Raw genomic sequence first — 15822 nt, 5'->3', positions numbered from 1 at the left:
TACAAATATACCCTTTATTATATATATATATATATATATATATATATATATATATATATGAAGAGTTTGTTTGCAAAAACCGATAAGTCCATTTTTTAAGATTTTGAAGTACGGCCTCTGTCATAAAGTACAAAATAATACCTTTAAAATGAAATTATATTGGTCACTACATATAAAGGTATATTTTTGAAGTTATGGTCAAAAGAAGCAAATATTTTCTTATCATTCTCTTTATTTTCTTTGACCTTTAATCGCAAATATCTCCATTTGGCAAATATGGACTTATCGGTTTTTGCAAACAAACTCTTCATATATATATAATTATATACAATAATTTTATGCCTCAGGCAAACATCGGGCACTTTGCTTAATGGACAAGTAATGAAGATCGGATTTAGAACACTAGTACCACCTTCTGAATTAATAGCCAGCCACACGATTTGAAATCACAGTAGAAGGGCTATACGTGAAAAGAATTTAAAAGAGAAAAGATTACTCGTTCAAGGTGAGGAAGAAGAAGAAAAAATATGTTTGAACAATCATACTTTTTATGGTGCGAAAAACTTCATTCAACCATATTCTTTTCTTCTTATCGTTTGAAAGGCTTACGTTTTCTCTCTGGTTTAGAAAGGTGAGTGTTTAACCCTAAAAGGGCCGGGGGGGGGGGGAGTTGAATCAACCCCCATCGACATTTTTCGCGACCATTCTGCCGCGCGACATTTTTTGACCGCGCCGCTCGCTGACTTTTTACTTTCAAGTCTTGCACATCTTATGACACCATTTTCGCGAAAATCGGACATACCGTTACGACGCTGCAAGACCATGCTTGTCATGCCGAAACTGGCTCAAAAACGTGATTTTGTGTACAAAGTCTATGCAAAATTAAAAAAATAGAGTTTTTCACCTTTTTCAAAAAGATAATACGCAATTTTCACTTTCAATGGCTAAAATCAATTAATTTTTGCATAATTATGCTTCAAATAGGTTCTGTAATAAATTTTGTGGAAAAATGAATAAAAAGGTCAAAACAAAAACACCAGGGAAATACATAAGAAATTCATAAAACAATAGAACACATAAAAAATTGACTTTGATACCAGATTTTTTTTTTTCCAAGTACACTGTTAGGAATGCTACAAGGAATAATGTAACCAAAAATGAGGATGCCATTAGCTTTATTTTCTGAATTAGAACAAATTTATGATTACACACATATTAATCAATATAGAATATGAAAAATGAAAAATTCTTTTTTTGATAGTTCGGTCGATTACGTGACAAGTAATGTATGTGCCAATTTTCAGGGTGATTGCGCGATCGACGGCCGAGATCTCGGGGGCGGGGGGGGGGGGGGGGGTTGGGGTTGAATCAACCCTCCCCCGGCCACAGAACAGACCAAAAAGCCCGGCCTGGTTAGGGTTAAACCTTTTTGTTCCTTGAGTGCCAGATGGCATAAAGGAAAAATCATGGCGTTGTACACACTGTTTTAAAGTTGCATTCCAGACGATTTTCATAATTTCACATCATGGAGTACATTAATCAACAGCTCTATATATAGATTTATGAAATTTATTGTGGTCCTTGAGCAGAGAAATCTATAATACTCTGAATTAACCAAAAACAAAAATGACAATGCTTTGTTTTCCTAGTGACAGCTATGTGAAAAATGTGATTGTTTTAATGCAATATACAGTTTATAGTGTATATACCAAAGTAAGCTTTATATGCAAATCATGTTCTACTCCGGAAACCAAAAATAGCTCGGTTACAGTAATGGTTCACATTTTAGTATATTTTTTTTCTTTTTTTTTATCACAAAAGCATACCCCGCTTTTCTTATTTGGTACCATTAAATCACCTTGTCTTATCTTCTATCCGTTCTCCTTTTCTTTTTCACAAACACTGATTACTCGGGGCTTACAGCCAAATAGGCTAGCTTTCATGTAGGCCCCGGTCATACTTCTCTTTCTTCAACCCCATTTCAATTTCGACCAGTTATCATTACAATTGCTGTGTTATTACCATGTATATGGTTCGTTTTCTGCACATTGTTTACAAAGTAAAAGAACTTGTATGATTATTTATGTTGTAATGTTCATAAATGAGAAGTATGAAAATAAATGAATTGAATTGAAAGGTCCGTGTCGAGATAAAGAAGTGCTTAATTTATTTCCTAACTCTGGGCGATCATTGTGATTTACTTCTGATCTGTAAGGCGGAGGATGAATATTTTAACACGGGGTATAATCATTGGGCATCTCACAGACGTAGGCAAGCTTCCTTGTAGCAAGATTGCACCTGAGATCGTTCCAGTGTTTGAGCGCGTCGTCGCCATCTTCTCTGCGCCAAATGTGGACGCAGTCCTCAGCGTTGCCGGAGTCATTAGGCTCTCGAATCTTCCAGTTGTAGTAGCCGACCGGCGTCCCGTCAGTCCACAGCCATGGCCCGTCGGTGACCTCCTGGTAGAGTCCTATCCAGTAGCCGTACATTGTTTGGTCAACCTGTGGGAATACCAAATAGATGTGAAACACATAATTGTGTGCGCGTGTGTGTTTGTTTGTTTGTTTGTTTGTTTGTTATTTGTATGTGATATACATATGATATTTACTTCTTATGTTTTTACTTCTTTAATATACATCTATTGACTTCTTTGTCATTCTTGGAATGTATGCATGGTTTCTCCCATCAATTATGATAAAGTTTCATATGTACATATTTCGTATTATACTTTGGGACTTGAACTTCAAACAAATTATTAAAAAGACATCCTTTGTTACGTATATCTTACACAGTTTGTTGGATGGAAATAAAGTGTAACTAAATTGAATTATTAATAGTAGACATTTTTTTTAGAGCGCCTTTTCCACTGGATACAAAGCGCTATGAGATGTCATCCCTGGTCGCCATAGGAGATAAAATATTATACAAATTACCAGGCAGCGACAGTACAAGTCCAGTGCACATATAGGCCCAGGGACATCAAAATAAGTAAGTGAATTTAGTAGAGTTGAATCGTAATCCCATTAAAGAAGTAAAATTATTGTACAAGCATTTTGCGATGAAGTTTTCAAAGGGAGGCGTAGACATTTGCTTAGTAATAGATATTCATCAAAGAATTTAAAAAGCAGAGGTTCAATGTTCTTCTAACATAACAATTGTGGCATGTGATTTCAATGGCCCATGCAGAAAGCCTATATATACAGCAAAGTGTTCACTCATGTACTATGAAAGTTGTTCATCTTTTATAAAAAGCAGGTATTTACCGGACATGACATGTCGCGACATGTAACCGCATATGGAGGGCGGTTTTTCAAAACAGCATGCCAGTAATTTTTACTTAACTTTTCTTGTGCTGGAGACTTCATGCCGTCCAAAGGAGCGGCTCGATCAATAATTTTTAACTTTAATATAGAGGTCCCTTCAAAGGAAAATAAGCAACATTCTTCATCATATTTTCATCATCTCAACGTAACACTCTGACATCATATATTGTGCCATCGTTCACATTGATCGAGAGAGAGAGAGAGAGAGGGGGGGGGGGGAGATCGGCACGAGGAATCCACTCGATAGACAATTAGTTTTAAATCTTATACAAACTTTCTCTTAACTTTCACTGAGCGTTTCAGTAATCATTCTTTTTCCATTCTCTGATTTCTTGTGATTTATGTTTGGGGAAAACACCCCAGTAACCCTTTTCACTTGTGTTTAGAGTAAAAATTGGCAAAAAAAAAAACCCCACCCTCGAATTGTAGTCTTCTTTACACACAACAATGTTAAAATAAATTTGCAGAGAAATGGTTAAGTTAAAGGGATCGTATAGTTTTGGTTGAAATCTATCTTCATCGTCGGTTTCTAACATTTTTGGTGAGACAATGAGAAACCTTTTATGAAATCTTAGAGAACATGTAAATTGGTTTTGAAATGACTGAGATATCCAAAACAGAGCAGCCCTAATAATAAGTGGGAAACACCTTTCAGTACAATCGCTTTGTTTTACTTATTTTTCTTTTTTTACTTGTTTATTGTTTGGGAATAAACTCCCTCTTTGTTTTACAATCGCTTTTTTTTTTAGATGTCTCAGCCATTCCAAAACCAATTTCATCAAATAAATTTTGAATTCCTCGTAGAATGTATACTTTTTGCTATTTGATAAATGGTTTCTTGGCATCTCACAAAATGTTAGAGCGCAATCCTCATCTCAAACAATACTAGAACGGTCTAATATTAAAGTAATGTGCAGTTTAATGCCCCGTCACTGTCCAGGCATGCTAGCCTGGAACCCTTAAACTGCACATTACTTGACTATGAGACCATTCTGAAGCAAATAATTTTCACACAACAATAGATATATAAGGTACTCTTAAATGAATCCCACAAGAATTGGAACAATCATCCCCCAGCATTCCCACTGATCAGTTACTAGCCATCCCCTTTAAGTAAAACTCAAAAAAGTTCATAAGCATAAAATTCTGAGAGGATTTCAAGATTAACTTGATGAAAATCGGTCTTGAAAAAGCTGAGATGTAAAACAAAACAAAACAAAATGGTATACTAATAAAAAGCGTGTCTCAATTTTTTTTATCAGAACGTCTTTGTTTTAGAATATCTCAGTCATTTCCAAACCAATTTCATCGAATAAGCTCTGAAACCCTTTAGAATATGTATGCTCTTTCATATTTCATAAGAGGTTTCTCATTATCTCCAAAAAAAAAAAAAAAAAAATGGAACCCTGAAGCCTCATCTCAACCAAAACTATACCATCCCTTTAACCTGGGATAAAGTCGTATTGAACAATGACAATGAGCAATAGTAGCTTCAGAAGCAAGTTCCGACTTAGAAATCTTTGACTCACCGACCAATCATCAGTGTCCCCCGCCACAGAGCGGAAGAGATCGTAGACAAAGCTGTTCTCGACATCGTCCGCGATCGACACGAGTGACCCTTGCCCACCAGTGGTGAAGAAGGTCCGACAGTGACTCTCCGCATTGGCCTGGAGCTTGCGGTCCCCGAAGTATCGGTAGCAGCTTCCCCTAAATGGGCTCCAGTACGGTGGGCAGGCCAGCGTTGCCGTGGTAACGCCAGCAAGGAGGATTGCAACGACAAACTTCATGACTTCATTAGGGAAAAAACAAACAAACAAACAAACAGGAAGGAGATGTAGTGATTGTCCCTTTATGACGAAGAGTGCCTCCTCAACATTTTTAAAAGTCAAATCTTCTCCTTATAATTTCATTGTTGTTTTTTTTTAACTAGATTGAAATCATTATAGTACATGAAATAAAGAGTGGCTCGCATTTCGTTGCAATGATTACAAACACAATTGCTCACAAAAACAACTACAGCTTCTTTAATTTCATTTCTATCATTTGCATACCAGTCCAATCTGGGGTTTTTATGAGTCAAAAGCGGAATAAAATGCGTATACGCTGAAATGAAAATGTTTTCTTTTGTACTAAAATGGTTGTTAGTTTATTTAGTTTTGATGGACTAGTTTCTTTCAAACAATTATTTGCTCGTACTTCCATAGGCACTAGAAGAGGCAAACATATTGAACAAAATAAATGATAGCCTATCAAAAATGCAGTGTCACGACCGTAACAACTGCAATATTATCACCGGGTTTAATGCTATATATTCCCTTATGAATCTCAAATGTTTGATTAGCCTCTGGTGAAGCCTTTGTTACCGCCAATGTAGTGGATTTGCGTCATATTGACTAACCTTATATAGGAGAAACCTGTCAGAAATTGAGCTTTAAATCACTTCAATTTGCATGAAACATCACACTGAATATTCCAGAAACTGCAATTATAACAGGTGTTATGAAGAAACAAAAAATTGTTTTTGTTTGAAAGGACCGAAACATTCTAGTTAGGCATTGAATAATTATCACAGCAGCATTGGAGTAACCTGTAACAAAGATACGAAAACCCTTTCCTCACCTTATAGCTTTCTCCGCTTCGCTTCGAATAAAACTCTTCTTTGGACAGAGGAGCTGCCTAAATTGTTGTCGCAACAGACTGCCAGTCACAGACAATGTCATTATCAGCTCGAAACACAGCTTTTTATGAAGGAGGAAAGAAAGTAAACAAACCACTTCACATTAATGTCGATCATTATACTACATTGACACACTAAGGTTACATGATATTTTATCCGTAAAGATAAGGGTATGTACAAACCAAAGACTCCAAGAACATGAAGAACTTTACTGGGATTTTTTGGCGACCAGGATTTTACCCCTTGACCCTTACTAGGAAGAGTAGGACGCAGAGATCATCCCCATCCCCGAGTGGTCAACCTCCCCCTTCCCCACCCCATCCCCCTGTCCCGGATTATAATGTATGGTCATGTTTGTTACAGAAGAACAGTCATTATGAATTTTACTTCTTGAAGACAATGAAAGATAAGATACAGTGTGGAATGGAGCTTTAGGTTTTCACCTTTTTTTTTTTTTTTTTTTTTTTTTTTGATGATGATGGTTTTGGGGGATAATGAAAAACCTCCTATGAAACATAAAAGAGTCCGTAATCCTAAGAGGAAATCAAAGTTTATTTGATGGAAATTGGCTTGGAAATGGCTGAGATGTCCAAAACAGAGCAATCCTTATAAGAGATGGGACCCACCTTTGATATCTGAAGAATAGCTGTGTTTTGTTTTGTTTTTGACATTTCAGCCATTTTAAACACAAGATTTTCATCAAATAAACTTGAATTCCTTCTGGAATTTTCTAATGTATGCTCTTTAACATTTTACTAAAGTGGTTTCTAAAGCACCTCGCTAAAACTTAAAAAGCTGAATCCTCACCTCAACCAATACTATACCCATCCCTTTAATATATTTATAGTATTGTTAGATTCCACAACTTTCCAAAGCTTTTCCATTTGCCGAAATTACATGAGCTATTCGTTTGTTTAGACCGTAACTCTGAAGTTGTGACGATAGGAAAGAATATGAATCAAAGCAGCGCTTCTCAACCCGTGGGCCCAAAATCTTTCCATATTCAATTCAATTCAATTCAATTCAATTTAATTATTTTTCATACTTCTCATTTATGAATATTACATCAGAAATAATTGTATTGAGTCAGGGCCGGCGCAGTGTTTTCAAGCAAAAAAAAAAAAAAAAAAAAAAAAGGTCCTCAGCTCATCTCTCCCCGTCCACTTCCGGGTTTCTTCACCTGACAAGCAAAAAAGAAACAAAAAAAAAAAGGGGGGGGGGGGCTCAGCTCATTCTCTCCCCTCCCATTTTCGGGTGTTATAAAAAAAAAGGTCTTCAGAGAAAACACACAACCTTACCGCCGCCATACTTCAAGATCTCTATCTATTTCTATTTTAGCGCCACTTACGTACTTCCGGATTGAAAAAAGTGTGGGGGCCCAAAGTGATGACACCTTATGTATTCCTTTGTAAAAACAAAAAATGTACACGGTGATAACTCAGCAAATGAATGATAACTGGTCGAAACCGAAATGGGGTTGAACAAAGAGAAGTATGACGGAACATACATGAAAGCAAGCCTGTTTGGCTGTAAGACCCGAGTAATCAGTGTTAATGAAAGAGAAACTGAGAACGGATACAAGATTAGACCTGGTGATTAATGATACCAAATAAGAAAAGAGGGGTATGCTTATGTGATTTAAAAAAAGAAAGAAAGAAAAAAACAAAACAAACTAATATACTAAAAATGTGAACCGTTTTTGTGACCAAGCTATCATTCGTTTCAGGAGTAGAACATGAGTTACATATAATATATAGGGCCTAGTTTGGTAGAGAGAGAGAGAGAGAGAGAGAGAGAGATAGAGAAAGAGGGATAACTACACACTAAAGAAAAAAAAAGATGTTTGAACAGTCTATGAATGTATAAAACTTCATTCAACCTTGTTTTTTCCTTCTTATCGTTTGAAGCGCCTGCTTTTGCACACTGGTTTAGAAAAGTGTGTGTTAAAAAACTTTTTTTTTTTTCTTTGAGTGCTAGGTGGCACACACTACATATCATGGCATTGTACGCACTGTTTTAAAGGGACATTCCAGATGATTTTCATAATTTCACATCATGGAGTACATAAATTAACAGCTCCATGTATAGATTTATGGAATTTATTGTGGTCCTTGAGCACAGAGAAATCAATACTCTGAACAAGGATGATGACATGGGAGCCTCACATATTTAAAGGAGACCTCCGGATGATTTTCAGATTTTTACATTAAATATGAACATCTAAAAATTAGTTATACGGAAGACAGAGTTTCAGAATTTGTGATAATTGGGATGAAGAATAAGAATATTTTCAAAATTTAGAACAAATTGCAATGAACAGGGATGATGAAATGGCAGAGTCACCATAAGAATGCATGAGTTGGGGCTCAAGGAAGCAGAACAAAAGAAGAAGGCATGCATAGATTATACACAGGTGAACTCGCAAGCAAGCGGTATTGTAATGGAATTACACTGCTACATTTCTGAAAGACGACATTGTGAACCTCCTATGTCATCACCCTTGTTCAGTGTAATTTGTTTTAAGATTTTTCAAAGTATTGTTTCTCTGCTCAAGAACCACAATAAATTCCACAAATCTATACTTGGCGTTGTCGATTTATGTACTACATGATGTGAAATTATAAAAATCGCCTGGAATGTCCCTTTAAGAAATGAAGAGTTTGTTTGCAAAAACCGATAGTCCATATTTGCCAAATGGAGATATTTGCGATTAAAGGTCAAGAAAAATAAAGGGAATAATAAGAAATTTTTTGCTTCTTCAGATCATAACTTCAAAAATGTACCTTTATATGTAGTGACCAATATATTTCATTTCATTTCATTTCTCTTTATTGTCCAAATTATGTATAAAAACATGGCATGGAAATTTGATTTTGTCACACATTCATAAACACATATTGACAACAGATAAATAACAGATAAATATCATTTTAAAGGTATTATTTTGTACTTTATGACAGAGATCTTACTTCAAAATTTTCAAAAATGGACTTATCGGTTTTTGCAAACAAACTCTTCAAATGTAGCAATGCAATTCCATTACAATACCACGTGCTCAACAAGTTCACCTGTGCATAAGCTATGCATGCCTTCTTCTTTTGTTCTGTTTCCTTGAGCCCCAACTCATGCATTCTCATAGTGAGGCTGCCATGTCATCATCCTTGTTACTTGTGATTTGTTATTTATTTTGAAAACATTCTAATTCCCCTAATTCCTCATCCCAATTATTATAAATTCTGAAACTCTGTACCCAGTATAACCAAATTATACTTGTTCATAATAGATTATGTAGAGGGCTGAAAATCATCCGGGGGTCTCATTTAAAGGTCCTGTTTACCTTTGGAGCAGAGATTTAAAAATGTTCAAGATATCACATTATTTTGATGCATATGTGTAGGTCAGTTGTATCACCCCTAAAATGTCAGGGGAATATCGTTATTTTTCTCAATGAATCGTAACTGTTTACGGTTTAGTCTGGAAACAGTTTAATTATAACCATTGCTCACATGTTATGTATATAATGATACTTAATATTCATTACATTATAAATTCACATTTGTACATTGGTTGCTTCTATCCCTAACTCACATTTTGGAACTATTTTGAAGCATTAATGCTGGGTTTTTGTTTCACCTTCAAATGGCCTTAATGAGTTCCCAACACAGAGAGGGTTGGGTGTGTTTAATTTCATTTTACTCAGTTGTATCTGGCCATCTCCATCCCTAATCGTATGCACACGTGCACACACACACACACACACACACACCTTTCGTTTTTGTCAACCTTTTATTTTTCTTCTCTTTTTCATATAAGCAATATACAAATTAGTGAATTGCAAAATAATACAAATTTCACACACACATATACACACACATTTTTATTTTTTGATGTTATGTATTTGAAGTTCACTCGATATCAGCATCACATTCAAAACGAAGCAAATGTTTCAACAAAACAGGGCAGCTATAATCTCCTCACTTGTGCTGCAATGTCTCATGTTTGTTTGGGTTTTTTTTTACCTGCGGAGAAATATTCTATGCAAATTCGCACCGTGTATACACACACACACAAACACACAAACACACACACACACACACACACACACACACATAAATGAATAAACACACAGCAGCAATAATGCAGAAAAATAGCTCGCATTTCATCCAATCTTACAGTGGTAACAGTCAAGCTTGCCTTTGCTGAATCAATCACAGATTCGATCTTGATCAAGCTCAACATGGATTTTTTTTTTTTTTTTAACCTGAAATCCAATTATGACGTCAAATGAGACACGAGTGCATGGGACAGGAGAGGAATAGGCCAAGATAACCCTGCTGGAAAGAATATAGCGTCCCACAGTGTGTTAACAACGTGTTCACATAGGCGACTAAATGAAAGCGCTGACAGTGTGCAGATGATTTCACACTGTGGTGGGGTTTTTCACAACGTGTTCATAATCATAGTAATGTTCTGCTTCACACTGTGAATTGATAATTAACAGTGTATTCACTTTGTTAAAACGGCCGAAATTCAACACTGTGAAGAGATTTCAAACTGTGTTCAAAATGTGTTCACACTGTGTTTCATATTGTGTTTCACACTGTGAGACACTGTGTTCTTTTCAGCAGGGATGCTCGCTATTGTCCAGCTTAATACATACAACTTAACCAAAAACAAACTCATTTTGAATTAAGTGAATGAATCGCCAGCGCGTACTTTAATCTTGACGTGTATGGACATAGCAACCAATACAACCAGAACATATTCATTCCTAGGCTAGGCATACAGCAACATGAATATGACGAGAAGAAATTAAAAATAGATTTAACGTGACTAATTTGAAGAAAAAATGACATTGCTTTGTTTTCAGAGAGAGAGAGAGCTATGTTAAAGATCCGTGTCGAGATAAAGAAGGGCCTAATTCATTTCCTAACCCCGGGCGATCATTGTGATTTACTTCTGGAGCCCGTTTCATGAAACTTGTCATCAGTGACAACTGCCACATTTCTATGACAAATTTGCTCTGAGCCAATCCAATGCAAGGATTTCTGTAGCTTGTCACACCTATGACAACTTGTCGCTGATAACAAGTTTTATGAAACGGGGCCCCAGATCTTTAAGGCTGCAAGGGTGCAGAGGATGCATTTTAACATGCGGTGTAATCATCGGGCATCTCGCAAACGTACGGCATGGCCCTGGCAGCAAGATTGCACCTGATGTCGTTCCAATGTTTGAGCGCATCGTCGGCGTCGCCTGTTCGCCAAACGTGGGCACAGTCCTCGGCGTTGCCGGAATCATTCGGCTCACCGGTCTTCCAGTTATAGTAGCCGACCGGCGTCCCGTCAGTCCACAGCCACGGCCCGTCGGTGACCTCCTGGTAGAGTCCTAGCCAGAAGCCATACACTGTTTGGTCAACCTGTGGGAATACCAGATAGATGTGAAACACAGTAATGTGTGTGTGTGTGTGTGTGTGTGTGTGTGTGTGTTTGTGTGTGTGTTTGTGTGTGTGAGTGTGTGTCTGCTGTTGTTGTTTGTGATACTTCTGTCTCTACTTCTGTAAATCTGTTAACTTCTTTGTCGTTCTTGCAAAGTATACACTATTTCTTCCATCAATTATGCTACAGTTTTATATACAGTGTACACATTTCGTATTATACTTTGTGACTTGAACTCAAAACAAACATTGTTAAAACGATATCATTTGCAACCATTTTTGGAAGGAAATAAAGTATATTTGAATTGCATTGATTTTAGATGAATCATGATCATATTTAAAAAGTAAAATTCGTACTTGTAGGCATTTCGGGATGGAGTTTTCAAAGGGAGGTGTAGACACTTTGCTTAGTAATATAATAATATACATCAAAGAATGAAAAAGCAGGTGTTTAATTTTCTCTGACATCTTTTGGTATAAATTCACTGACGCATGCTGAAAGCCTACAGAAATATGCTCACTCATACTTTTAAAAGATCTTGTGTTCGTCTTTCATTTAAAAACAAAACAAAACAAAACACGTATTTATCGGACATGTCATAATGCAACTGTAACGATCATTCTTCACGCCTTCCAAAGAAGCTGCTCTATAAAATGCTCTTTAACGATGGGGTCATCCCACTAGACCGACACCCACGAGTCATACAGCCCACGAGTTAGACATTGAAAACAGGTCCATGAGTCATACAGCTCACGAGTCATACAGCCCATGAGTTCGACACTAGGCAAATAAAGCCCATGAGTTCGACGCTAGGTGAAAACAGCCCACGAGTTCGACAGATACAACACGGCGCGTAATGCGTCGGTCTCGTGGGCCTTGTTGGCTTAGTGTCGAACTCATGGGCTGTATGACTTGTGAGCTGTATGACTTGTGGGCTGTATGACTCGTGGGTGTCGGTCTCGTGACGTGCACCCGTTTAACTTTATGTCCGTGCAAAAGAAAAAAGCCAATATTCAATATGTATCATTATCATTTTCTTCATATCAGCGTACCATTCCGACATCACATTGTGTCATCAATATTCACATTCAGAGAGCGCGGCATTCAAAGGAATTCACTTTAGACAATAAATTATTAGCTATAACTGACATACAGACTTTCCTTTAACCTCGTTGAGCGTTTCAGTGATGATTCTTTTTGCATTCGCTGATTCCATAACGACTGATATTGGGAGAAAATATCCCTAGTAACCCTTTGTATACTTGTGTTTGCGTGACGATTGGCACAGACAACCCAATTATATTGTATGTTTTATACACTGCAATGTCCAAAGTAGTTTTGCCAAAAATGAACAAGCAAAAACTTTAAAAAACAATCTTATTAATGGGCTCATTATACTGATGAAAAATTACCTCAAAGGGATTGTATAGTTGAGACGGAAGAATTCAGACTTTAACTTTTTGTGAGATGATCACAGAAACCACTTATGAAATAATGAAGGGCATACAATTCTGAGAGGATTTCAAGATTTACTTGATGGAAATCGGTCTTGAAATGGCTGAGATGTGAAACAAAACAAGACAATATTACAAAGTATATACTAATAAAAAGCGTGTCTCGATTTTTTATCAGAACGTCTTTGTTTTACAATATCTCAGCCATTTCCAAACCAATTTTCATAAAATAAGCTTTGAATTCCTCTTAGAAGTGTATGCTCTTTCATATTTCATAACAGGTTTCTTATTATCTTTTAAAAAGTTGGAAAACTGAAGGCCCATCTCAACCAGTGCTATAGCCTATACCATCCCTTTAACCTGGGATGAAGTTGCATTCAACAATGACAAATACATCTCGGGCTGACAGAAAATTGCACTTTTATACACGGGAGCAATTAGCTTCTGAACCAAGTTCCGACTTAGAACCCTTATACTCACCGACCAATCATCAGTGTCCCCCGCCGCAGAGCGGAAGAGATCGTAGACGAAGCTGTTCTCGACATCGTCTGCGATCGACACGAGTGATCCCTGTCCACCGGTGGTGAAGAAGGTCCGGCAGTGGTTCTCCGCTTCGGCCTGGACCGTGCGGTCCCCGAAGTATCGGTAGCAGCTTCCCCTAAATGGGCTCCAGGAGGGTGGGCAGGCCAGCGTTGCCGTGGTAACGCCAGCAAGGAGGATTGCAACGACAAACTTCATGCCTTCATTAGGGAAAAAAAACAAACAAACAAACAAGCAGGAAGGAGATGCAGAGATTGTTCCTTTACGACGAAGAGTGCCTCCTCAACATTTTTAAAGGTCAAATCTTCTCCTAATAATTTCACTGTTTGTCTGGTTTTTTTTTTTTTTTTTTTTTTTACTAGATCAAAAATGATTGAGTACATGCATGAATTAAAAGTGGTTTACATTTCGTTATAATGATCAGAAACACAGTTGATCAAAAAAACAAATGCAGCTTGTTTAATTTCATTTCTAAATCATTTGCATACCAGTCCGGATCTGTTTTTGTATGCTTCAAAGGTGGTATAAAATGCGGATGCTGAAAAGAAAAGAAAAAATCTCCTTTGCACTAACATTGTTGCTGGTTTGTTTAGATTTTATGCAAGAGAATCTGTTAAAGGATTACTTGCTTGTTCTTCCATGGGCGCAAGAGGGGGGAAATATACTTATTGAAAAAAAAAAATGATAGTCTATCAGAAATGCAGTGTAATGACCGTAACAACTGCAATATTATCCTCACGCTGAACATTCTACAAACTGCAATATTGGAACAATAATAGTGTTTTGAGGAAAAAAAAAAACCTGGAAGGACGAAATATTCTAGCTATAAAGGCATTGCATCCTTGGCGTAACTCGTAACAAAGATACGAAAATCCTTTCCTCACCTTAGCCTTTTCCGCTTCGTTTCGAATAAAACTCTTCTTTGGAAGTGGGGTTTCTTTATTGTTGTCACAACAGACGGCCAGTCACAGACAATGTCATTACCAGCTCGAAGCAGAGCTTTTATGAAGAAGGAAAGAGAGTAAACAAACCTCTTAACAAACGTCCATCATACTTCATTCAAACGCCAAGGTTATTTAACAGTAAAAATAAAGGTATACGACCACCGACTCCACGAACTTTACTAGGATTTTTGGCGCCAGTAGGTTACCCCTTGCTAGGAGGAGTAGCACGCAGAGACCATCCCCGGCTGGTCAACCTCGATCCTCCTCCCCCACCCCTCCCCCGGTCCCGGAATTTGTATGATCATCTTTGTTACAGATGAACAGTCATCATGAATTTTACTTGTTAAAGACGATGAAAGAGATGATACAATTTGGGATTGAGCTTCAGTTTTCCAACGTTTTTTTTTTTTAATTATTTTATAATGGTGATAATTTGGGGGGATAATTAAAGCCTCCTGTTAAAAATAAAAGAGTATGTCATTCTAAGAGGAATTCAAAGTTTATTTGATGATAATTGGTTTTGAAATGGTTGAGATATCCAAAACAAAACTATCCTCATGAAAGAAAGAATTGATGGGACCCAACTTTTTATAAGAATAACTTCGTTTTACTCTGTTTTTGGAAATCTCAGCCATTTCAAGCCAGATTTTCATCAGATAAACTTTGAATTCCTTTTAGAATTGTACGCTTTTTAATATTTCATAAAGTAATTCCTAAAACTTTAAAGGCATAATTCACCATTTGCAGATGAAAGCATTAGTGCTTTAAAATAGTTCTAAAATGTGAGTTAGGGATAGAAACAACCACTGTCAAAATTTGAATCCGTATAATCGATGTTAAGTGTTGTTAAATGCACAAAATGTGAACAATAGTTATAATAAAAATGTTTCCAGACTAAACCGTATACAGTTACGGTTTACTGAGAAAAACCCTGATATCTCCTTATATTTTAGGTTTTATTGCAAATATTTCATATGGTAGGATGTTTTATGATACAACAGACCTACACATATGCATCAAATGTGATATCTTGAACATTTTTGAAATCACTGCTCCCAAAGGTAAACTGGACCTTTAAAGGGGATGGCTAGTAACCGATCAGTGGGAATCAGTGGGAATGCTGAGGGATGATTGTTCCAATCCGTGTGGGATTTATTTAAGAGTACATTATATATCTACTGTTGTGTGAAAATTATTTGCTTCAGAACGGTCTCATATTCAAGTAATGTGCAGATTAATGCCCCGTCACTGACCAGGGACGCTTACCTGGAAACATTAAACTGCACATTACTTGAATATGAGACCATTCTGAAGCAAATAATTTTCACACAAGAATAGATATATAGTGTACTCTTAAATGAATCCCACAAGGATTGGAACAATCATCCTCCAGCATTCCCACTGATTCCCACTGATCAGATACTAGCCATCCCCTTTAAAGGTGAATCG

At 36.9% G+C, this 15822-nt stretch overlaps 2 protein-coding genes across 2 annotated transcripts; both read right to left on the bottom strand.

Annotated features, from left to right (window-relative positions):
* Positions 1 to 1650: 1650 nt before the first annotated feature.
* Positions 1651 to 5110, bottom strand: LOC140240092 (alpha-N-acetylgalactosamine-specific lectin-like). Its single transcript, XM_072319899.1, has 2 exons — positions 4853 to 5110; positions 1651 to 2501 (listed from the first exon to the last, which is right to left on the bottom strand). Exons 1-2 carry the CDS (start codon positions 5108 to 5110, stop codon positions 2232 to 2234), a joined length of 528 nt encoding a protein of 175 aa, XP_072176000.1. The 3' UTR covers positions 1651 to 2231.
* A 6036-nt stretch (positions 5111 to 11146) lies between these two features.
* LOC140239842 (alpha-N-acetylgalactosamine-specific lectin-like) lies at positions 11147 to 13627 on the bottom strand. The gene is made up of 2 exons (XM_072319664.1): positions 13370 to 13627; positions 11147 to 11416 (listed from the first exon to the last, which is right to left on the bottom strand). Exons 1-2 carry the CDS (start codon positions 13625 to 13627, stop codon positions 11147 to 11149), a joined length of 528 nt encoding a protein of 175 aa, XP_072175765.1.
* Positions 13628 to 15822: the final 2195 nt, after the last annotated feature.

Source organism: Diadema setosum, chromosome 16 (assembly GCF_964275005.1).
Source record: "Diadema setosum chromosome 16, eeDiaSeto1, whole genome shotgun sequence".
Taxonomy (NCBI): Eukaryota; Metazoa; Echinodermata; class Echinoidea; order Diadematoida; family Diadematidae; genus Diadema; species Diadema setosum.
This window is presented reverse-complemented; position numbering and strand designations above follow the sequence as displayed.